This window comes from Ictalurus furcatus, chromosome 7 (genome assembly GCF_023375685.1).
Source record: "Ictalurus furcatus strain D&B chromosome 7, Billie_1.0, whole genome shotgun sequence".
Taxonomy (NCBI): Eukaryota; Metazoa; Chordata; class Actinopteri; order Siluriformes; family Ictaluridae; genus Ictalurus; species Ictalurus furcatus.
This window is the reverse complement of record NC_071261.1, coordinates 3,373,782-3,398,414: the sequence shown is the minus strand read 5'-3', so window position 1 is coordinate 3,398,414 and position 24,633 is coordinate 3,373,782. Positions and strand designations below refer to the sequence as shown.

The 24,633-nt window shown below is 41.0% G+C and overlaps 1 protein-coding gene across 1 annotated transcript; it reads left to right on the top strand.

Annotated features, from left to right (window-relative positions):
* Nucleotides 1-11,900: 11,900 nt before the first annotated feature.
* Nucleotides 11,901-22,337, top strand: LOC128610634 (M1-specific T cell receptor alpha chain-like). Its single transcript, XM_053630054.1, has 3 exons — nucleotides 11,901-12,951; nucleotides 21,462-21,486; nucleotides 22,102-22,337. Exons 1-3 carry the CDS (start codon nucleotides 12,642-12,644, stop codon nucleotides 22,280-22,282), a joined length of 516 nt encoding a protein of 171 aa, XP_053486029.1. The 5' UTR covers nucleotides 11,901-12,641; the 3' UTR covers nucleotides 22,283-22,337.
* Nucleotides 22,338-24,633: the final 2,296 nt, after the last annotated feature.

The window sequence follows — 24,633 nt, the reverse complement described above, 5'->3', positions numbered from 1 at the left end:
GTAAATATTCTAAACCCTGCTGATAGGGATTTTTTTTTTAAATTTTATTTTAGGAATTAAAATGAAAAAATTACAAGAATAGAGCTGTGTTCAGAAATGAGTTTGTTGTGATTCATAGACAAATTAAAAGCAGTAATGAAGCATGAACCGTGTTGTTATGACAGGCTGCTAAATGTATCTCTATTTTTTTCTCTCTCTCAGCCTATATAACTGTGGGGGAGAGGCAGCAAATAGTTGAAATGTCAACTTGAACTCGAACTGGAGTATAACAATACAATAACAATACAAGTTAATTTGTAAATTTGTATTTTAATACACTTGCAATATAATAAACATTCTACATATACCTCTAAATTCCTTTTTTTCTTCGAAACCATTTTTGATAGGAAACTAGTTGAGGTGCTGATGACATGAAATAAAAATATTAAATGGCAATGGCAAGATGTAGTGGTATTGTTTGTTACATTTATGTTGCCATTGATTTGGTTAAATTATTAATTTAACAGCTCAATGCTGAGTTTACAATTGTAATTTCAAATCTTTTGTCAATGTAATTACTTTCTGGACTCTGCAGGACTCGGCCTGCAGTAACAGTCTAGGACTCCCACCTGTAGGGATACCAGCATACCAGGGTGACCTCAGAGGTAAATCAATTATACTCAATTCTAAAAATGCAAAGAACAGACTTGTGTTCTCATGAAGATCAGTCTTGCCAGGCTACCTTGAAAGTACGAACTTGGAAATGCAGGAGAACATAGAATGCATATTAGCAAGAATTGACAAGTGCTGCAAGCTTCTAGTTGCATATTTCTAGTAGTGGAAAAGGGTCTTCATCTCTTCAGTGCTCCCTAAGTAATATGTTTCAGCTGGCTAATAGATTTACTGTTAACTGGCTGATTAACCAAAAGTTAAACCCTGTACTATTAAGAATCTGCAGAATAGTCACTGCATTAGACAGCACATAAATAACTATTATAGTGCAATAGGTGCATAAATGACTATGTTAAAGGGAAGTAAGTGCATAGCATAAATGTTCAGAACCTTTTCCCCTGTTTACATAACCTGTGATCAGTCCCTAACTACTAGCATTAAGGCAAAATGTCATGGAGCAGTTATTGACTCATATGCTCAGCTTGTCTACACTAGATAACTGCTTAGAACTGAGTGCTGACTACATTACTGTATATGGTTTTGCTTTTAAATTATTTACTTAAAAGCTTCCTGTCCACCCTGCTCTGCTTGGAGACAGAGTTATGATGTTATGCTACAATCGCAGCACTTCCTGGGTGTGGCCTTTTAGAGATGTGATTCCTCTTGTGTAAAATTCAGCACATACAGCACTATTATACAGAATCTTCACAGAGCTGTGTTCAGAAATGGATCAACTATACAACTTACTGTACATAGTGAGATACATACCCCTGATTCTCACTGTAACAAAAGGTAATTTATTTTCATCAGTTAATTTATTGTGTTCATTTGCATTGTTAATGAAGCATTACAGAATTCCTTTCTGATGTTTTGGTTTGTTTACAAAAATACTTCACAGATTTATTTCTTTATGTTCTTCTTTACAACAGGCAGTTTTGCAGATAAAATCGGGCCGACAGATGAAGATGCCAACATTGTCAGGCACGAAAAAGACACTGTTACTTTGAAATGTTCATATGAGTCAAGCAGTGATAACATTTATCTTTACTGGTACAAACAATATCCTAACAGTGCACCACAGTTTTTACTGTATAAAGGCGCAAGGTCATATAGTTCTTATGAGCGCAAGGCCACTGACACTCGATTAGATGCAAAAACAAGCGGAGACTCTACTGAACTTACTATCAGAGGTCTAAAGCTCTCAGATTCTGCACTCTATCACTGTGCTCTCACAGTAGGAGCACAGTAATACAGAGTCAGTGAAAGGCTGTACAAAAACCTAAAAATGGTTTATATAAAGTTCCTTAAACCACTGAAGATTAAATAACTCCCTGCCAATTTGTTAACCACAGAGACAAACATCATTTGTGGTAACATATGCAGCTGAAAGAAAAAGAGGAATAAAGAACACAACAACTACACATTAATCACTGTGAATTCACAAATCTACATTTTTCATGCTCCAAAATCCGAAGACGTAGAAGATTGAACAGACGAGGGGCCAAATTTTGCATGGCATGTTGATTCTTATGACAAATTAAAGCTGTTCGGTATATGCATAAATGGAGCTATTGATGGGTTCTCAAGAAGAATACTGTGACTGAATGCATACTGTACCAGTAGTAACCCCAAAGTTATAGGAGGTTATTTCTTAGAGAAAGTAGGGGAACTAGGTGGATGTGCCCGTTTCGTCAGGACAGATATGGGGACGGAAAACAGCTCTATGCAAGATATGCAACAGTACCTTCATTGCAGTGATGATGATGTTTATGTATCTGATAAAAGTTTCATTTATGGAAGAAGCACAAGCAATCAGAGAATAGAGAGCTGGTGGGGCTTTCTCCATAAAGAGTGTGTGGTCTTCTGGCTCGACCACTTTCTGATGAAGGTGATTTTGTTGGAGACTTCTTGGACCAGAACCTGATGTTATTTTGCTTCCTTGGTTTGATACAGGCAAGTGGCATCAATAGACAGTGGATGATGTACATGTCTAGTCTACCCTATAGGCCTGTGTTTTTGCTGCAATCAGCAGTTCATTCCAAAATCTGAAATGTTTTCCATTACATGCTACATTTTGTACTTTTTACAAATGTAATTTAGTTCTATTTTATTTTATTCATATAGCACCACAAACAATTTAAATTGTCTCAAGGCTCTTTACAGAGCCCTGAGCATGAATCCCGAACCCCCTAGAGCAGTGGTTCTCAACCGAGGGGCGTGGAGAGATCGGAAGAGATCGCAAATTGTTTTCAAGAAAAAGAAACCCAGAGACAGAGCATCATTTGGGTACTCGGTGTATTTTATTGCTTTTCAAATAAAATATGCATAAATAAAAAAACCCACGTTCCCTCTCCCTCTGGATTTTCTTTTTGCTGGGGAGAGGCGGAGCTTAGCCTGCCTTTTATCTAGCCGTCAGTGCAGACCAGTGTTGCCAATTTAGCGACTTTTTTGAAGAAAAAAAAGTGCCTAGTGACAAATCTTGCAACTTTTTGGACAAACCGTAGCGATGTTCCAAATGTCACCAGTGATGTCCTGCAAGCGCGAGGTCTTGCTTTCCCGCTGCACTCACACCTCTCTCTGAGTATGCTCTGTTCAGTGAGGGGCTGAGAGCCGGAGATTTAACAATAGCTGCGTTTACATGGACAACAATAATCCACTCTTAATCCGATTAAGACCATACTCTAATTAAGAAACTACCATGTAAACAGCAATTTTTACTTACCTTAATGTAATTAAGGTCATAATTGAAGTAAGCAATAATCTAATTAAGACAGGTGGAGTACTCCTGTTATAGTCGCATTATGGATGTGTAGTAGTGACATGTAAACACCTTAATCACATTATGAACATCGTGTGGGAGTTTTCACCGCATTTTGCGACAGGACACAATCACACGCGGCAGTTTTACGTTTTACGGAGAACAAGAGAGTTCGGCTGGGTCCCAAATCGCATACTTGCCTACTATAGGCCTGTAGTGGGGAAAAATACATGTATCTCGGCTACTATATAGACGGTAATTACGCGATTTGGGACACACCCACCGCTTCAAGGAGTTGTCTATTAGCACGTATAGCATGACAAATAATTAACTGCACTTAAAGCGTTCGTTAAAAAAATAAATAAATAAAAACACCCGAAACTGTATACGGTACCATAATGAACACGAACTGTATGTTGATACGTGAAATTCTGGAGGGACATCGGACCGCGTGGCGCGGTGACGTAATGACATGGGCTCTTAATCTAATTATGTTCTATAACATGTAAAACGGGAACATGACAGGAGTATTCTAAAAGTGACTCATGTAAACACCTTAATCACATTATTACCTTACTTTGATTAAGGTCAATAATTAGATTATTGCTGTCCATGTAAACGTAGTCAATGTCATGGATAACGAAACGTGGCCTTCCTCCCAGTTTACATCATTCGTATACGAATGTTTTTAAAATGCAAGACGAATGGAGTGCATGTTTTACATGTAATATAGTCCACGTATATATATATATAATCTATAACTGTTTTTGCTTTTGAGCTTTAGTACTTTTCCTAACTTTTATGATTTTTTAAAATAACTTTTATGACTTTTATAAAACTATATGACGGACAGGTATGGAACATGAATGATCAAAAATGTTTCTGAACACTATAACTACTTCTTGAACTAGGCTGCAATAACATGGACTATATTACATGTAAAACATGTTGCACTCCATTCGTCTTGTATTTTAAAAACATATATATATATATGATAGTGGAGGCTTGGGGAGGACTTTAATTACAAAAGATTGAGAACCTCTGCCCTAGAGCAACCAGTAGGGTGAAAGGAGCAAGGAAAAACTCCCTTTTAACAGTAAGAAACCTTGAGCAGAACCTCAGGGGGGGAGACACATGTGGCTGGCCAGGTAGTGAGTTTGAGATAAGGGGGTAGGGGGAGGGGAGCAGATACATCCATATACATATCAGGATAAAATGGACAGAGCCAGGATTCAAAGTATTTGTTGTAGAACAGCTTAGTGGGTACACAGTATGCACATATGGTTGCTAATATAAGGATAAGCAGAACGATTCAAACTGGAAATCTATGTCACTGGTGGCATACTTTTATATTACAGGTACATAAACTGGCACACAGTATGTAAATGTGTCATAAGCAGACTAGGTTTTGTGCACAACAGTTTGGTGGGAATGGGCAGCTGTAAACAGAGGCTTTCTGCAAGTGGATGAGGTGGAAAGACTGCAGCAGCATCTCACCTTAGAGATTTTCTAGAGTAGGAGCAGAAGAAAAGTTGTCTTGTATGAATATATGGTATTATAGGTTATGGAGATGGAAAAACAATGTTTCCAGTATTCTCTAGAAATCACAATAAACCTTTATTCCCAGCCGTTTCCACAAAATATTAACATCCAGCTTGGTTCATCTTCATTGACCCCAACTAAAACTGCATGTGACTTGGGTGTTATAGTTGATGACTAATTTAATTTCTTTGAGCATGTAGCCTCTGTCTTGAGGTCTTGTTGGTTCTCACTTGATTCGGAAGGTCAGACCCTATCTCACACAATATGCTACACAACTCCTGATGCAGGCCCTGGTTGTTTCTAAACTAGACTATTGGAATGCAATTTTAATGGGCCTGCCAGTAGGCCACTGCAGATGATTCATAATGCGACAGCGCATTTGGTCTTTGATACACCGAAAAAGGACACAGCTAACTCCTCTGCTGGTCACCCTCCACTGGCCCCCTGAGGCTGCTAGAATTAAATTGAAGTCCCAAGATGAAAGTAAACGTGATTCCTGCTGTGTCTCCAATACATACAATTACTTGCTTGTGAAATTGTACAACCATCTCTCCTCCTCTGTCAGGGCATTTTTAAATGTCACTGACTGCGTTTACATGGACAACAATAATCCACTCTTAATCTAATTAAGACCATAATTTGATTAAGAAACTACCATGTAAACAGCAACCTTAATCTAATTATGGTCATAATCTAATTAAGCTCTAATCGAATTAAGACAGGTGGATTACTCCTGTTTTAATCGTATTATGGACGTGCATTACAGACATGTAAACACCTTAATCACATTATGAACGCCGTGTGAGCGTTTTCACCACATTTTGCGACAAGACACGATCACACACGGCAGTTTTACGTTTTACGGCGAACAAGAGAGTTCGGCTGTGTCCCAAACTGCATACTTGCCTACTATAGGCCTGTAGTTGGGAAAAATACATGCATCTCGGATACTATACAGTAGGTAAGTATGCGATTTGAGACGCAGCCCACGGCTTCAAGCAGTCGTCTATTTGCAAATATAGCATGACAAATAATTAACCGCACTTGAAGCGTTCGTAAAAATTTAAATAAAAACACGCAAAACTGTATACGGCACCATAACGAAGACGAACTGTATGTTGATACGTGAAATTCTGGAGGGACGTCGGACGGCGTGGCGTGGTGACATAATGACGCGGGCTCTTAATCTAATTATGATCAATAACATGTAAAACGGGTACATGACAGGAGTAGTCTAAAAGCGACTCATGTAAACACCTTAATCACAATATTATCTTACTCAGAGTAAGGTCAATAATTAGATTATTGCTGTCCATGTAAACGTAGTCAGTGACTATGTTTACATGGACAGCAGTGTAATCTAAATATTGGCCTTACTCGTACATGCAGATAGACAGCTGCTTGAAGCCATGGTCTGTGTCCCAAACCGTGTACTTACCGTCTATATAGTAGCCGAGATACATGTATTTTTCCCCACTACAGGCTATAAGCATAACTTCGGTTTTCCCGCTTTTCAGGAACAGAAAGTTAGAATTCATCCATTTTTTTTATCTCAGAAATACATTCAGAAAGAAAACAAACAATAAAGGTTTTCACCAGGTTTTGAGTGAACGTAGATTTGGGTATCATCAGCATAAAAGTGATAATGGAGGTTGAGCGATCGCAGCAGATGCCTAAGTGGAGATAGATAGATATTGAAGAGTAGAGGGCCTAAAACTGAACCCTGAGGAACACCAGTGAGCACAGAGCTAGTATCAGACCTGTAGCCACCCATAGAAATAAACTGGGAACGGTCAGTAAAATAGGATTAAACCAGTTTAAAACTGTCCCAGACACACCAAAAACACTTTCAAGGCAGGTAAGTAAAATACCATGATGCACAGTATCAAAAGCAGCTCTAAGATCAATAAGAATAAGAATGGAAGTAGCGCTAGAATCAGAGGCCAATCAACAAGTCATTGGTAACTTTGACCAACGCTGTTTCAGTGCTGTGAAGTTTAAGAAAACCTGACTGAAGGGGTTCAAAGAGGTTATTAATTGTAAGATGCATACATAGTTGAGAGGCAAGAACACGCTAAAGTATTTTTGCCAAAAACGGAAGATTTGAAATGGGACGAAATTTGTTAAAATCATCCACGGAACATTTTCTTTCTTTGGTACTACAGTCTTTAGTACTGCTGGAATGACCCCAGTCTCCAATGATTCATTTATAATGCTGAGGATAGTAGGGCACCAAACATCAAATAACGATTTAAATAGGTTCGTGGGAATTGGATCCAGCAAGCAAGTGGTTGATATCATGCTGGATACCTCCCTTGAGAGAGCCTCAGAATCAAGCAGTGAGAAATGAGTGAAAGAAACACCAGTGAACGCAGATGGACGAAGGAGTGAAGTGGCAAGGTCAGTTGCGACAGAAATTTCTTTGCAAACATTATCAATCTTAGAATTAAAAAACTGAAGAAAAGAATTACATAGCTGTGGAGAAACAGGCAAAGTGGTAACAGCATTAACTTGAAGCAATTTGTTTATGGTTTGGAACAAGTGTCTGGGATTATTTTGATTGTTTACAATAGCCTGAGAGAAGTAAGAGGATCTTTCAGTCTCAATTAGTGCTCGATAATCACCCAGAAGATCCTTCCATGCTTGATAGTAGACATTCAGTCCAGTAACGCGCCATTTGCGCTCCATTTTCCGACAAGCAGCCTTTGTAGAGGGCAGATTGTCATTATACTAGGGAGCAGAACGGGTTGAATGTGACCTTATGGGTCACATTTTGTGCTCGCAGTACGCTACGGAGTTTCAACGGAGTGTGACCATGGCCCTAAGGTACACTACACGCCAGCTTCTTTGGGAAGCGCAGGTCATCAGCGCCTTATAGTAATGGAGTCAGTAAGGGACCATCTAAAAAGTGCATGACATGGGCAATTGTATAAGATTTTTATATGGCACAATAAGTTTATATGTGTAATATAAAGGTATATCATTAATAATATATATGCTATAAAAAATTCTTTATCCATACTGTATCCTAACACTGCAATAAGTTAGATATCTTGTTAAGTAGACGACTATAAACTTAGTAGAATCTTATACAGTTGCCCAGGTCATGCACTTTTTAGACGGTCTTTTGGTTTCACTCTTTCAAACAGTTAATTATAATATATAATTATAATTTAGGCTTTTTCTATTTTTTCTGTCTCCTTTTCTCTCCTCGCTTTGGCTGTGTGCCATCTGCGCAGTAAAAAAAAACTCTCCCACTGTCACCTGTCAATCAAGGCGGGATCTACGTGTAGAATGGTGTTAATTGGTCAAAAAACTACATAAAACATTTTAACTGGTTCAAATAACGTATTTTAAAGTATAGTGGTTTACATTCTGCTTTATTTTTAATTAATCTATATTGTTTTAAATTCAGGTTTAAATATTTATTTATATACATTTTTCTAGTGGGCTACACACAGCTCCAATCACATCATCAAGTTCGTCAATGACACGACTGTGGTGGGTCTCATCAGCAAGAACGACAAGTCAGCATAGAGAGAGGAGGTGCAGCAGCTAACGGACTGGTGCAGAGCCGACAACTTGTCTCTGAATGTGGACAAAACAAAATAGATGGTTGTTGACTTCAGGAGAGCACAGAGCAACCACTCTCCTCTGAACATCGATGGCTCCTCCGTGGAGATCATCAAGAGCACCAAATTCTTTGGTGTTCACCTGACAGAGAACCTCACCTGGTCCCTCAACACCAGCTCCATAACCAAGAAAGCCCAGCAGCATCTCTACTTTCTGCGAAGACTTAAGAAAGCCCATCTCCCACCTCCCATCCTCACCACATTCTACAGAGGAACTATCAAGAGCAACCTGAGCAGCTGCAACACTATCTGGTTCGGAACCTCATTGGATCGGAAAGACCCTTCAGCGGTTAGTGAAGACAATTAAGAAGATCATCGGGGTCTCTCTGCCCTCCATCACAGACATTTACATGACATGCTGCATCCGCAAAGCTGGCAGCATTGTGGAGGACACCACACACCCCTCACACACATTCTTCATCCTCCTGCCATCTGGAAAAAGGTACCAAAGCATTCTGACCCTCATGGCCAGACTGTGTAACAGCCTCTTCCCCCAAGCAATCAGACTCCTTAATACTCAGAGACTGGACTGACACACACACACACACGCTCTGAACTGAACACCATCCCACTCCCATTGCAATATTTGCACATTCCTGCATTGAATCTGTTGCATTCTTGCTGCTACTGTATTATAAAAATATAGTATTTAATTTTTTGTCACTATATATACTTTATATACACTTTACGTGGCTGCTACCACAATAACTGCTATGTTCATATTTGGTATAAGCTAATTTGCTCAATACTCAGTTTTAGCATGCTATGTTTACATTTATACCATTTTTAAATTATATTGTTACACCTTGGCACCTAACTTCTGCACTACCTGTTATATCAGACACTTTCTCACTAAAACTGTGTACTGTTCAGCACTACACTGTCACTTACTGTACCTATTGTTCTGTTTTAGTAGTACTCTACTGTCCTGTGTTAGCACACGTCTGCACATGCACTTTATGTAGAATGTTTGTAGATCTTATTTAGTTCTGTGTCATCTCATGTGGATAATGTGTTGTTTTGTGTAGCACTATGGTCCTAGAGGAACGTTGTTTCGTTTCACTGTGTACTGTACCAACTGTATATGGCTGAAATGACAATAAAACCACTTGAACTTGAACTTCTTATGATTCTGTTTAACAATCTGTAGAATTCATTGCTGTCGGTAAAGGAAATGCAGTAATTTTAACAGACAAATACCAACCCCAATATTTCCAATACACTGAAAAGATAAGCGGTATAGAAGATGGATGGATGGGTAACTAATACATAATATTTTAAGCATAAATTTTTTAGTTGATGTTTTGGGTCTGATTACAGAAATAGTTCATATTCTGTTAAATATATATATATTACAGCAAGCAGTTTTGCAGATACAGTTTGCCAGTGGGCGGGGATGCCAGTATTAATCTGAAATGTTCGTATGAGTCAAGCAGCAATCCAAATTGGCTTCACTGGTACAAACTATGGGCATAACCACACATTCTTTGGGGGGGTCATGTCCCCCCCAATGTTGAGGAAATACCAATCTGTCCCCCCAACATACATTACAAAATATTTTGTATATGTCCCCCTTTATTGAACCCTGCCAACGGATCTGTCTTTTCTTCATCTATTCTATTTATTTATGTCTATTCCTTTTTAATATATTTCTGTTTGTTAAGGAAAATAGGTGTGTACCCCCCCAATTGTACACACAGTTGCACCCATACTCAAAGCAAGTTTGTTGATATATTTTAGCAGCTCAGTTGGTAAGAAATGGAGACAGCAGCCAAGTGTAGAAAAGTGCAGCAGAACATACGAGCTTTTTTTCAGACAATAAGTAACTAGATTCCTAAATAGTAGGTAACCTTAGCTTAGTATAGAAGGCATCATACCATGGCTTGGTTTGTTCTTAAGAACTTCAATTAACTTTTGATATTTGCACACCCACGAAGTAGGCTGGGCTAACGTCAGTTCCAGTATTTGACCATTAATGTTACATTCACTTGCATATCCTCCCGCCGAGTTCGCTGTGAACCCTCAAGTTGTGACAGACTGTTATAAATGCGAGGGAAAGTGAGGAAAGTTGCACAGCATTTCGTTACTTTACATTTGGGCTCAGGACAACTAAGTGATTTTACAAGTATAAGGCTCAGCGTAATGCTGAGATGTGCTAGCTTGGCAACGAGAGATATGGAACTAACATCTGAGTTGTGGCCATATTGTAGCTATCCATTCAGAACTAGTTATGGCAGTTTGTTTTTAGAATTAAGAAAAGAAAACTCCAGTACCCTTTACATAGCTAATGTTTCAGGTTACTACTATATATTGTTGTACACTTTGTACACTTATTACATAGCAAGTTAAACAGCATGAAGACATTAACATAATAAATGACACCAGTTACACAAACAGAATATTCAGTTTGTCAAATTAAAATGATCATCTAAGTCAGCCATTGCTCTTCTGGGAAAGTAATGGTACCTGGTCACAATGCAAGCAGCAAAGCATTGCTTGGAAGCATCTGTGGGGAAATTGTATTTACAACATATATAGGATTGAATTTAGTTTCATAGGTAGCCATCCTTTCTGAGTTTGTTTAAAAGTCATGATTGCGTGTTAAAATGTTAGCGTGTGTGCTATGTGTCAAACTTTGGATGGGGGGGGGGGCTTGGACCCCCCCAATATCCATACCATGGTTACGCCCTTGGTACAAACAATACCCTAACAGCGCACTAAAGTTTTTCTTATTTAAAGGTGCAAAGTTAGCAAGTTCTCATGAGTACAATCCTACTGGTTTTTGATTACAGTCAAAAACACCCTGAGAATCTACTGAACTTATTATCAAAGATCTACAGATCTTAGAGTCATTGAAAGGCTGTACAAAAACATAGTTTATAAAAATCACAGTTCACATGTATGTTTGTTAACCACAGGCACAAACAAAAGATGTGGTAACAAACGCAACTGAAATGAAAAGAAAAGTAAATTATTTACTTTAAAAGTAAAGAGAAATAAACAACTACACTAACCAAAGTAAATTCACAAATCTGCAATTTAATAGTTAAAAATATATTTTAATGACATTTATGATCCATAGCGTTGCTGGTTTTCTTTTAGATGTTGTTACAATGATGCTGTTAGATGATATATGCGAGTTTGGTGTAATATGACTCTGTTCCCGCTCTGACTGTAAAACTAAATGTAAGTGGTTGGAGCGAGAACATGGTATGATTGGTCAGTACAATGTGCAGGTTATCCAAGCGGCTTGAGTAGATTGTGGGCGGAGTCCAATTATTTGTTGATTTATATGCACTCTTGATGCTAGAAATGTTTCAAAATCCACAAATGCACAGGATGCACAAATGCACAAAGCAATCCACAAATGCACAGGATGCAATCCACAAATGAATGCAAGATAAAGTTGTGCTTGTGACATAAAAACATATTTGTAAAATACATTTTTATCTGCAAATCTCATTTTATTTATGTGTCAATTTAATTTAATTTTGTGAAACTACTAACTACTATATTTGTGGATCTCATTCAATGCATTTCTCAATTGTTTAATATTTGTAAATCTCACTACATTTATTTGTGGATTGTAATTTATTAATTTGGAATGATGAAGCAATTCTAACCCCATAAAATACAGACCTATCAGAGAGATAGCAGAAAGTTTATGAGTGGCCAAATCAAGAGATAGCAGAAAGTTTATGAGTGGCCAAATCAAGAAGAGTTGTCATGAATATGAATAAATATGAGTGGGTGGAGCTGCATGTTAAGATATCAGAGACAATCTCAAAAACACAACACTGACATTTATTTCTAAAGCTAGAGGTCTGAACTAAACACTCAGGATAACAATGTTATTCTTCATTTTGTTTTTCTTCACTATTGCTGATATTGGTAAGTCATATACATTGCACATGACTTGTTTTAAAATGCACGTTTTAAAACGCACAAAAAGAGCAATTATTTATTTATAAGAGTTTATTATTATTAAATGGTCATGATATTTTAATATCTTTATAGCAGAGGCTGCTGACAACAGCATTAAACCAGAACAAACCACCATGTCTGTAATTGAAGGCAGCAACACCACACTCTCCTGCACATATACTGGATCAGCTTACAGTCTCCACTGGTATCGACAAAAACCTGGATCAAGACCAGAGTTTCTGCTTCTGATTGATAAAGCCAGTGAACATGTCACACAGGCTCAACCACCTCATCCACATCTGTCAATAAAACTTGATGAAAAGAATACGAAAGTGGATCTGCTCATCTCCTCTGTTACAGTGACAGACTCTGCACTGTACTACTGCGCTCTGAGGCCCACAGTGACAGGAAAACCAACTACACTGTGCAAAAAGCACTACACCTGTCTGGAGCAGGGCCATGCTTAGCTCACAAGATGGAGCTATTTACATGTTTACATTCACTTTTTCAGTTACCTGCCGATGATGTCAGATTAACTATAATTTTTGCACTGACAATAAGTTGTGGTAACAGTGTATTTTAAGGAACACAGTAATGAAGGTTAATTAATGTCTTATTTTTCATTATTAATTAGTCTTTATTCACAAAGACCTGCATTGCTTTATAATTGGGGATCTGTTTTGTGAAAATGACTGACAAATTGTTAGTGATAATACACAAATAAACACTTTGTTAAATCCTTGTTATGCAAATTAGTTTATCTTATTAATGTAACTTAAAACTTGTTACTTCTGTTGGATCTAGGCAGTGTCTTGACTTGACAGTTCCCTTTCAAAGGGAACTTCGACGTTGCATTTAGCATAACAGTATGGGAGCGCCCTTGCGTGCGTAACCGGTCTCTGAAGCTTGTGTAAAATCATGCCTCTACTTATAGGCCTGCCATGATCAGGTGATGTGGCAATTAAGCGCGTTGCATGATATATATATGGCACCTGTGAACCACACCGCCAGCCTTATTATCTTCAGCGAGACTGCATGTCTGTTGTTTGTGTGATAACAAATGCTTCAAAAAAAAAAAGCTTTCTACTCTATATTTTCTCAAAATCTCTAAACTTTTCTATCCCTTTTTTAGAAAAAAGAAAAGAAACGAGAGGGAAATAATGAGCGAGAAAGATTTCAGAAAGTGTGTTACGCCTTGCTCCCGTTTCATCACGGGAGGAGACGGACACGCTTTCTGTGTGAAGTGTTTGGGCGTGGAGCATGCTACAGCAGCCCTCGAGGGGTCTGACTTTCAGCATTGTGAACATTTCACAATTAGGCAACTACGCTCTCGGCTTGCTCTCTTCTCATCTGAAGGGAGTTGGGTTTCAGAGCCTCATGGATCTGGGCCGGCCACTGCCGAGGCAGCCAGCCGCCTAAGGTCGTGGGGTTCTCGTATGGATCTGGAAGAGGAGCCGGAGACGAGTGCTGCACTATCTCTTGCTCTGTCTTCCGGGCCCGGCTCTCCGCCTGACTTTGGACTCCTCCTTCCCTTCTGGAAAGCCAAAACACCCTCGCCGACTCCGAGGAGTCGGTAGAGGGTGCCATTGCACCAAAAACCGACAGCAGCTCTCAAGCATATAAAGAGCTGCTTGAGGTGATCACTAGGGCAGTTGAAAAGTTGAATATAGACTGGCCCGGGGAAGAGGAAGTGGCTCGTAGCAGGCTGGATGAGCGCTTACTCTCCAGTGAAAATAAATATACAGCTCCCTCAAACCGCAGCAAACCCTTTTTCCGAAAGTGCATGATGAGATATCACGCTTCTGGAGAACACCATACACTAGCCTTGTTTATAACCCCACGACGTCTGATTACTCAGCCGTCATGGGGCGTGAGCAGCACGGCTATTTAGTGATGGTAGAGGAGGCGCTTGCGAGCCACCTCTCTCCATCAACGGCAGGTAATTTAGGGAGGCCAACTTTACCTTCTAAGGCCACATCGGCGTTGGTGGATAAAGCCTATGCGGCAGCGGGTCTTGCTTGTGAGTCACTGCATACAATGGCGGTGTTGCAGACCTGCTGAGTGAGCTCGATACTGGGGAGGGAATTGGGCCCGAGGCAGTGGGCCAATCATATCGGCCATTCAATGGGTAGCCTGGTTGTGGTGGAGAGGCACCTATGGCTCAACCTCTCAGGGATGGGGGACAAAGATAACGTCTCCTTGCTAAACGCCCCTGTTAAACCTTCCGGCCTGTTTGGCAGTGGATGGAGCCCGGGCCAGCGCTAGTGCGAAGGAGGTGCAGAAGGCGAGTGTGGTGGCCTGCCTCCACCCGCAGATAGCCGGGGGACCGGGCGGCCATAGCCACAGCCTGATAAGAGGCCTGATCTATGAATGATCCTAAAAGAAAAGCAGGCTAGGAAGGAATGGTTCTGATGGGCCACGGAGGGACGTATCAGGGGACCTGAGGTCGTTTGGGCAGTTACCCCCAGTGCTACTGTAGGGCCTGCCCTCGCCAAGGCCATCCCACGTTTTCAGCCTTCTCTGGTCAGCGAGCTGTCACAGGGAGATGGAAATCTGATGCTTTCCCTCCAACTAAATGTGGTAAAGCTAACATCACTGAAAGACCATTTGGCAGCATGGAAACTACTGCCAAATGTGTCTCCATGGGTTCTGTCTACCATAGAAAAGGGTTACCGGGTACAGTTCAAAGCTCGACCCCCCCGGTTCAGAGGTGTGCTCGCCACAGTTGTCAGCACAGAGCAGAGCCCAATGTTGGCACAGGAAGTAAGTTCCCTTTTGGACAAAGGGGCCATAGAACGGGTACCCTGTTCCCTAAGGGAGGGAGGTTTTTACAGCCATTATTTCCTGGTCTGCAAAAAAGATGGGAGTATGCGGCCAATTTTAGATCTGCTTCATCTGAACCATACTCTTCGGGCATACGGGTTCATGATGCTGACGCTCAAACTTATCGTGCCACAGATTCAGTCCGAGGGCTGGTTTGTGACGACAGATCTGAAAGATGCATATTTCCACATAGGAATATCGCCCAGTCACAGGAAGTTCCTGAGGTTTGCGTTTGGAGACAACACATACCAATTCCGGGTTCTTCCCTTCGGGCTAGCTTTATCCCCTCGCACCTTCACAAAGTGCATGGATGCTGCTCTGGTTCCCTTGCGACTCCAGGGCATCAGTGTACTAAACTTCCGACTGGTTAATTCTAACAAGATCCAGGGAACAGGCAGTTCAACATCGAGATGTTTTTCTTGCCCACATGAGGAGCTTGGGGCTCAGGTTGAACCTCAGGAAAAGTATGCTTTCTCCAGTACACAGGACAACTTTTCTAGGTGTTATATGGGATTCTACTATGATGAGGGTATTTCTATCCCCAACACGCTTAGGATCTATCCTATTAACTGTGAGCAAGATAAAGCTAGGTCTGGGTCCCCTCCCTCCAGTCTCTAGGAGAGACTGTTGGGCCTTATGGCAGCAGCAGCCAATGTCATACCATTGGGCCTATTGCACATGAGACTGTTTCAGTGGTGGCTGAAAAGTCGGGGGTTTCATCCTCGGATGAAACCTCTGAGAGTAATCAGTGATATGCGGCAATGCCTACGTGCTCTGAGTATTTGGAGGTGTCCGCAGTTTCTAGCCTCGGGTCACACTCTAGGGGCATCTCCTTAACGCAAGAAGGTAATGACAGATGCATCCCTCACGGGCTGGGGTGCAGTCTTAAATGGCTGTCCAGCTCACGGTCTTTGGAGCGGCCCTCATCTGGAGTGGCATATAAATCGCCTAGAGATGCCGGCCATATTCCTAACACTGAAATTCTTTCTTCCTAGGTTGAGGGGTCACCATGTGCTAGTTGTGTCAGACAACACAGCGGTGGTCTCGTATATCAACCACCAGGGAGGGTTACGTTCACGCCCCCTGTTCAGGCAGGCGCAACTAATCTCTCTCTGGGCAGAGGGAAAATTCTTGTCAGTGAGTGCAATGTACATTCCGGGCAGCCTCGACGGGATGTCTGCCCCTACATTCCGGGCAGCCGGAATGTAGGGGCAGACATCTCGTCGAGGCAGGGGCTGAGGCCCAGGGGTTGGAGGCTCCGTCCACAAGTGGTGAAGTCCACATGGCGGAGGTTCGGACAAGCGGAAGTGGATGTGTTCGTCTCCGAGGAGACAAGTGAACACATGACCGAGGTCACGTCTATATGCTTCCCCCTGATCGCTCTGCTCCCACAAGTTCTAGCGAGAGTTCGCCAAGACCGTCTACGTCTGCTGCTAGTAGCACCTTATTGGCCAGTTGGAATATGGTTCTCAGAGATAATTTCCCTGCTCGACGTCACTCATTGGGAGATTCCCATCCGCAGGGATCTACTGTCTCAAGCTGGAGGGCTGATTTATCACCCTCGGCCAGAACTATGGAAACTGTGGGTCTGTCCGCTGAGGAGCACCAGCTCATAGATTCTGGTCTCACAACTGAGGTTGTAGAGACCATGTTAAATGCTAGAGCACCATCGACAAGGAAATTGTATGTGCTCAAGTGGCAGTTTTTTGTCTTGTGGTGTGAGCAACGTCAGCTAGACCCAGTGAACTGCGCAATAGCTACAGTCCTGGAATTCTTACAAGAACGTTTCTCAGCAGGGTTGGCTCCTACTACAATCAGGGTTTACATGGCCGCCATTTCGGCCAGCCACGTCCCTGTTGATGGAGCCTCTTTGGGGCAACATCCTCTAACTTCGAGGTTCATGCATGGTGTCAGACGGCTGAGGCCCATCTGCAGGCCGCGCATACCTTCCTGGGACCTTTCTGTGGTCTTGGAAGGTCTGTCAGGGGCCCCATTTGAGCCCTTAGTGTCAGCCTCTGAGAAGCTTCTGACTCTAAAGGTAGCTCTTCTACTGGCCCTGACATTTCTCAAGCGAGTGGGAGATCTACAAGCTCTCTCTGTTGCCCCTTCCTGCCTTGACTTTGTCCCTGAATTAGCCAAGGCATTCCTGTATCCTAGGCCGGATTATATTCCTAAAGTGCCTACATCGGCTGCCCACCCTTTGGTGTTGCAGGCTTTCTGCCCTCCTCCGTCCCTCACACCGGAACAAGAGAGGATGCACCTGCTGTGTCCAGTAAGGGCTCTCTGTACTTACGTCCATCGCACCGGCCAGTGGCATAAGTCAGAGCAGCTGCTGGTCTGCTTTGGCGGCGACAGTAAAGGTAATGCTGTGTCAAAGCAGCGCATCACTAATTGGATAGTGGAAGCAATCTCTATGACTTACAAGGCACGCGGTCTCGCTACGCCTCTGGGCATAAGGGCTCATTCCACTAGGGCGGTCGCCTCTGCGAATGCTTTGTCCAAAGGAGTATCGTTGCAGGATGGTCTACGCCACACACATTCATCCATTATTACAGCATGGATATTCATTCCACCCACGGCTCGAGTGTCTTGCAGTGACCCTTGGGCTTGGGTCTTTTTGAACAGGCCATACCCTCTGTATGACGGAGTGGGTATTCCCGTTCCCATATGCTAAATGCAACGTCGAAGTTCCCTTTGCAAGGGAACGTCAGGGTAACCCTGTTTCCTGAGAAGGGAACGAGACGTTGCATAGCTTTGTCATACCAGGGCAGGCCTGTGAATTGCGTCTTCGCTTCAGATAATAGAGGCTGGCGGCGGGGTTCACAGGTGCCATATATATATCACGCTTAATTGCCATGTCACTTGATCATGGCAGGCCTATAAGTAGAGGCATGATTTTACACAAGCTTCAAATACCGGTCACGTGCACAAGGGTGCTCCCATACTGTTATGCTAAATGCAATGCCTCGTTCCCTTCTCAGGGAACAGGGTTACATGTGTAACCCCGACTTTTTCTACTTTAAAAGCTAATAAGAATTTAATAAATCGCTAACACTACAATATGTGTCCTTATTCTGAAATAGGCTTTGAGTTATCACTGGAAGCTAAAAAGCATTAAATAAGTTCATATCCTACTTTTTAAAGTTAAGAGTCTGAATTTTACTGCTGTTTACTCAGCAAACCGTGATTGCCTTCAGACACTGCAGTTTTGGTGACGAGGATGGGATGTTTTTATCATACAGAAACAGAGTTTTGAGTAACTCTGGTGACGCCTGCAGTCAGGGAGCGTGTTAAAGAGGGTAACTATGAGCAGAGTCTGTTAGAATGGTTTTCAGAAAGCCAGAGGATTTCCACTTCAATGAAAGTGAGGAACAATTCGATGCCTATTTGGAAAGGCTCAAACAATATATTGAAGCAAATGGCTTAAAAGACACTGATGAGAAAATGAAAGCAATATTTCTAACAATTGTTGGAAAAAGGACTCATGATTTGCTAATGAATCACAAGTGTGCAACTTGCAAGTGGCTAACAATTTTCTCAAATTAACAACGTACTCACTTATAGATTCGCCACTTGCAAGTTCGGCCTGATCTTAGATGAAGCTTTATGTGACAGATTTGTTTGTGGAATAAAAAGAACAAAGTTGAGAGATCGGCTGTTAACTGCAGCATATTCTAAAAACTTAACTCTTGCACTTGCTATAGAGATGAGCCTGGAATATGAAGTGACTCTAAAGAGCTTGCAACAGTTTTCACATAAGACTTTCAGAACACATGTCGTGGACAAAAAATGTTCTGCAAGGCCAAAAGAGGCAACTGCAAATCTGTCTTAACGATGTAATGGAAAGGGGCACAAACCTGAAGTGTGCCGGTTCAAGGATGTTGAATGCCGTGAGTGTGGCAAGTGGGGACATATTGTGCGAGCCTGCTGGACGCATCAGGAACGAAAAAGTGATGTTAAGCTTGCAAAGTAGACGAAGCACCTGGATGCCACTGCATTATAGGATATCGCTGCACCTAATCAGAGACCACTGCGAGCAGCGCGGTGCAACAAACACCGTGCATTGAGTAGAAGCATGCACGAGCAATGATTCAGAGGAGATTGTAATGTACCCCAGCTGCAGAAAGATCCTGATACAACGATGGAGCGTCCAGTCGGCATGTTTTGCACTGAGAGTGCCATAAAATGGACAGAACTATTTGCTATTTACTCAAATGTGGACAAGGTAGACAAACCCTATTATGTGTATATTAAGATAAATAGTCTGTGAATGAAAATGGAGGTAGATACGGGAGCGGCTGTTTCCGTGATTTCAGAAAGATTGTACCGTCTCCGTTTTCACAGGCTAAAGTTATCTCCTGCTAGCTGTGTTTTGAAAACATCCAGCAAAGATGAGTGAAAAAAAAATGAGTGACTGTAATGAAAGACTTATTGCTTTTGCCTCTAGAATGTTGACAAAAACTGAGAAACTATTCTCAAATTGAAAAATAGGCTTTAGTGTTTGGAGTGATGAAATTCCATGATTACTTGTTTGGGGGACAATTCATTTTGGTAACAGACCATAAGCCTCTGCTGAAAATTTCATGTCCTAAAATGTGAGGGTACCAACCCTTGCTGTAGCCAGGATGCAGAGATGAAAACCAGCATAAAATCCAGTACAAAAGGTCAGAACAAGCTGGAAATGCTGATGACTTATCAAGGTTGCCTGTAAAAGAAGATGACTCTATTAAGTCCAGTCCAGTGTATAGACTTCGTATCTAGAGGAACCTCTGGTCACTGCAAAAGAAATGCTCATGAAACAGAGACAACCACATTCTAAAAAAAAATAAAGAACATGTAATGTGTGGATGAATTTAACTGTCCATTGAAGATGATTGCCTTCTTTCGGGGTACAGGGTAGTAATCTCTGAAAAATTACAGCAAAGACTATTGGCAGAGCTTCATGACAGTCATTGGGGGATGGTCAAAATGAAAACATTGGCGAGAAATTTTTTTTTGAAGGCCAGCCCTTGATGTAAATATTGAGAATGTGGTTAGTCAGTGTCATGTGTGTCAACAGCAGTGTAGCATGCCCACCCCTGTTCCTTTACATACATGGAAATGGGCATTAGGCCCTTGGGAGAGAATTCACCTAGATTTTGCAGAGGATCATCAGCATATGTTTCTGGTGGTTATGGATGCCTATGCTAAATGGCCTGAGATTGTTCCTATGAAAACGACCATGGCAGTAAAGTGCTGAGAAATCTGTTTGCATCCTATGGTCTTCCATAGGAGGTAGTAACAGTTAATGGCCACAGTTTACATCCAGAGAATTTGACAATTCTTATGGCTGAATGGGGTGAAGCACACTAAATCGCCAGCATATCATCCTGTGTCGAATGGACTGGCTGAGTGTTTAGTGCAGAATCTAAAAAAAGGCACTTGCAAAGAACAGAACCTTGGCACATAGGATGATTCATCACTGTGTCGCTATTTTTTTTTTTATTGTACAGTTATCATAACATACCTCATAGTACTACTGGCAAGACACCAGCAGAACTGTTTCTTAAGAGATCCATACTCAATTGTTTTTTAGCCAGCCATGGTTTTCACTCTGAAGTGTAAATGCTCTGTAAAGTTTCTCACGTTTATCAGTATTATCACAGTATTTTTAAGATGAGCTGAAAATGTACAAAAAGTACTGATACACACACTGAAATCATTTAAACAGGTTTTATATTTGACTATAAAGTGATGGATGGTTGTCACTAAGTGAAAGGAAATTCTCTTATATCATGTACTCTCATATTATGAACTGTTAAGACACCTTGGATACGGGGAATACTGGGTTATAGTTTCTGTTTGAGTGTCTCTGTACTATCAAATACCTATGATGAATGTATTCATTTAATTACCTCTTTGAATAAGCTGATCAACTGCCATCATTCTTATAGCTCACACATGTATTTTTTATATCTTGAAAAGACTTATTTTCGTAGTGTACTGTGTGTTTTGTCTATCTGTCTGGCACCTGCACCAGTAGAAAACGTCCACGTACTGCTAATTATCTATGTGTATAAATACTCTTGTTTTGCATGAATAAACTGGGATGTCTCTGTGAGCGTGCATGTGTCAGTGTGTGTTAATTTTAGACCCCCCAGGCCTGAATGCTCTACAGTAAACTACAATTTCTAGCTCTTTCAAGAAAATGAACGAACTTGTGTAGCTAGTACTTACCAACACATTCCCTCTCAATCAATTTGAAAATTACTGGCGATAAGCATATAAAATGCTGCTAATATGAAAAGGTTAGCAGAAGAGCTAGTAGTTTCAGCATACCTGTCTGCCTGTTGAAGCAGGATGCATCACACTTTATAATGAAGCTTTATGAAGTTAATATATTGGAGCAAGGAAAGATCTCAGAATATTTTCATTCAGCTAAGAACACTGATCATGTTCACTGTTATATTGATGTGTCTGTGGCTTTCACTAGGTGAGTTAACATTTACTTTTTTTATTTCAAAATTATTGCATGTTGAATTTGTGATTAATTACTCTGTGTGGTGTTATAAAAAGGTCTGATGTAATGTTCCTTTCTGTATGACCGGTGACTCCATGGCAGATTCAATAGAGCCACTTGTCACTGATAAAATTGTAGATGAAGGTGATAATGTTACTCTGTCCTGCAGACACAAAAAATTCAGTGGTATGGTAACCACCCTGCAATGGTACAGGCAATATCAAAATATAACCTGGAGTTCCTACTTTACATCTCTCCAAGTGGACTTAAAGTGACTCAATCCCCCCGCATCTGTCTGTTGAAGTTAATGAAGATAAACAAGTGGATCTGCTCATCTCCTCTGCTGTTGTATCAGACTCTGCACTATACTACTGTGCTCTGGAGCCCACAGTGACAGGAAATTCAATCACACTGTACAAAAACTTTGACCAGTTTTGTTACTCTAAAGGCTGATTAACTACCAAAATAAAATAAAAATAAAAACACATACAAAAACACTTTGCAACAGTTTATTTATACTGAAAACCAAACTCCTAGTGGCAATTTATAAATTATTTAGCTAGTGCACTAAAGACAAGGCTTATTCAGTCTTCATACCAGAATTCCACAATGCCAGTGGACTCATGAGCTTCTCTGTTCTGACTGGAATAATTACACTTTTGAATTCTTCTGAGGAAAGGAAATCTGAACATCTGAGTGTTGTAAATCCACATATACTCACCATCCACTTTATTTTGAACACCTGTACACTTCCACATTCATACAGTTATCTAATTAGCCAATCATGAGGCAGCAGAACAATGCAAAAAAAATCATGCAAATACAGGCCAAGAGCTTCAGTTAATGTTCACACAAAACATGAAAATGAAGAAAAAGTGTGATCTCACACCATTCTGTGTAAACTATCGAGACTGTTGTGTGTGAAATTCCCAGGAGTTCAGCAGTTTCTGAAATATTTAAACCAGCCCACCTGGTACCAACAACCATGCCATGGTTAAAATCACAGAGATCACATTTTTTCCTCATTCTAATGTTTGAGGTGAACATTAACTGAAGCTCTTAACCTGTATCTTCATGATTGTATGCATTGTGTTGCTGACACATGGTTGAATGATTGCATAAATTGAAACTCTTTATTGTGCCAGTATGTGATAGCATCTAAGATTCAGCTGAATGAGGAGTGAGTATATCTGTGTAATTTACCCCTGCAATGTGTGTGATTTAAAGTGTTGTTGCTTAATTTTTTATGGTGTGTACTTTGATTTGTTTGTTTTAAAATGTACATAGGAAACCTGTGACTGGCCTGTGCACCACATAACCATTATCTCTACAAATGGTATAACCACTACAAACCAATTCCTTCTAATTTATTTATTTATTTTGTAAGTGACTAGAACTGACTTATTTACTAGTGCATTGTTTGCCTTCTGCTTTTTTGCACAGTGTTCAGTGTAAGCAAGTGTGAAGCAAAGACTAAGAATCAGTTCTTAAAAGTATGTTGGTTTAAAATTTAAAGTATGATGTATTTCAAGATCATACATTTTCCCCAAAGGGAAATTTGTGTGTTTAATCCCCTGATAGGACAGAAAGTATGTATTGTGAATTTACAAGCTTTCTCAATAGCCAATACAGTTTAGTTTTTGAGGTTTACAACTGATTTACAACAGTTTTTCTTTCCTATTTGGTTACTGCTTATTTGGAACAAAAAATACAATAACAGGAACATACACAACTACTAAATCTGCAACATTTCAGATGGGAATACATAGGGTAAGAAGACATCACAAACCACTGGTCTTATAAATGTAACTGAAATGTAAGGTCTAATATAAAAATTATTAATAGAGACCATATTCAGTATGTGTGGCTGTTACTGTGGTTGTGATCAGGCAAAAAAAATCCTTTCCATAATGTACTTTGACACCTATACTTTAAGAAACCATACATATATTTAACCAAACAATGTATAAATGTTTTATTTTCTTTATAATTTTGCCACGGTAGTTTGTCTGCAGAGTAAATGCTGGATAAACACTGGAGCCAAACACAGGGGTAAAAATCTTAGCCAGCATAATTTAGAGTCAGAAGTTTCTCAGAGGCTGACTCTAAGGACTCAAATGGGGCACCTGACAGACCTTCCAGGACCACGCATAAATGCATAAACCTTGAAGTTAGAAGAGAGGCTACATCAGCAAGGGCGTGGCTGGCCGAAATGGGGTCCACGAAAAAACCGATTGTAGAAGGAGCCCACCCCGCTCAGAAACGTCCTTGTAAGAACTCCAGGACTGTAGCTATTGCGCAGTTCACTGGGTCTAGCTGGCGTTCCTCACACCACAAGACAAAAGCTGCCACTTGATTGCATACAATTTCCTTGTGTATGCTGCTCTAGGGTTCAACATGGTCTCTGCAACACTGTCAGATTCAATTGTGAGACCAGAATCTATGAGCTGGTGCCCCTCAGGGGCCAGACCCACAGTTTCCATAGTTCCGGCCGAGGGTGATAAATCAGCCTTCCGGCTTGAGACAGTAGATCCCTGCGAACTCTCGCTAGAACTTCTGGGAGCAGAGCGATCAGGGGAAAAGCGTACAGATGTGACCTTGGCCACTTGTGCACCATGATGTTGATCCCTAATTGTGCGGGAGGAGTGAGGGCGAACCACAGCGGGCAGTGTGTTGTCTCCTCAGAGGTGAACACATGCTGTCCTGCTTGGCCAAACCTCCACCATAGGGACTCCACCACTTGTGGATGGAGCCACCAATCCCTGAGCCTCAGCCCTTGCCTCAGCCCTTGCCTCAGTAGGATG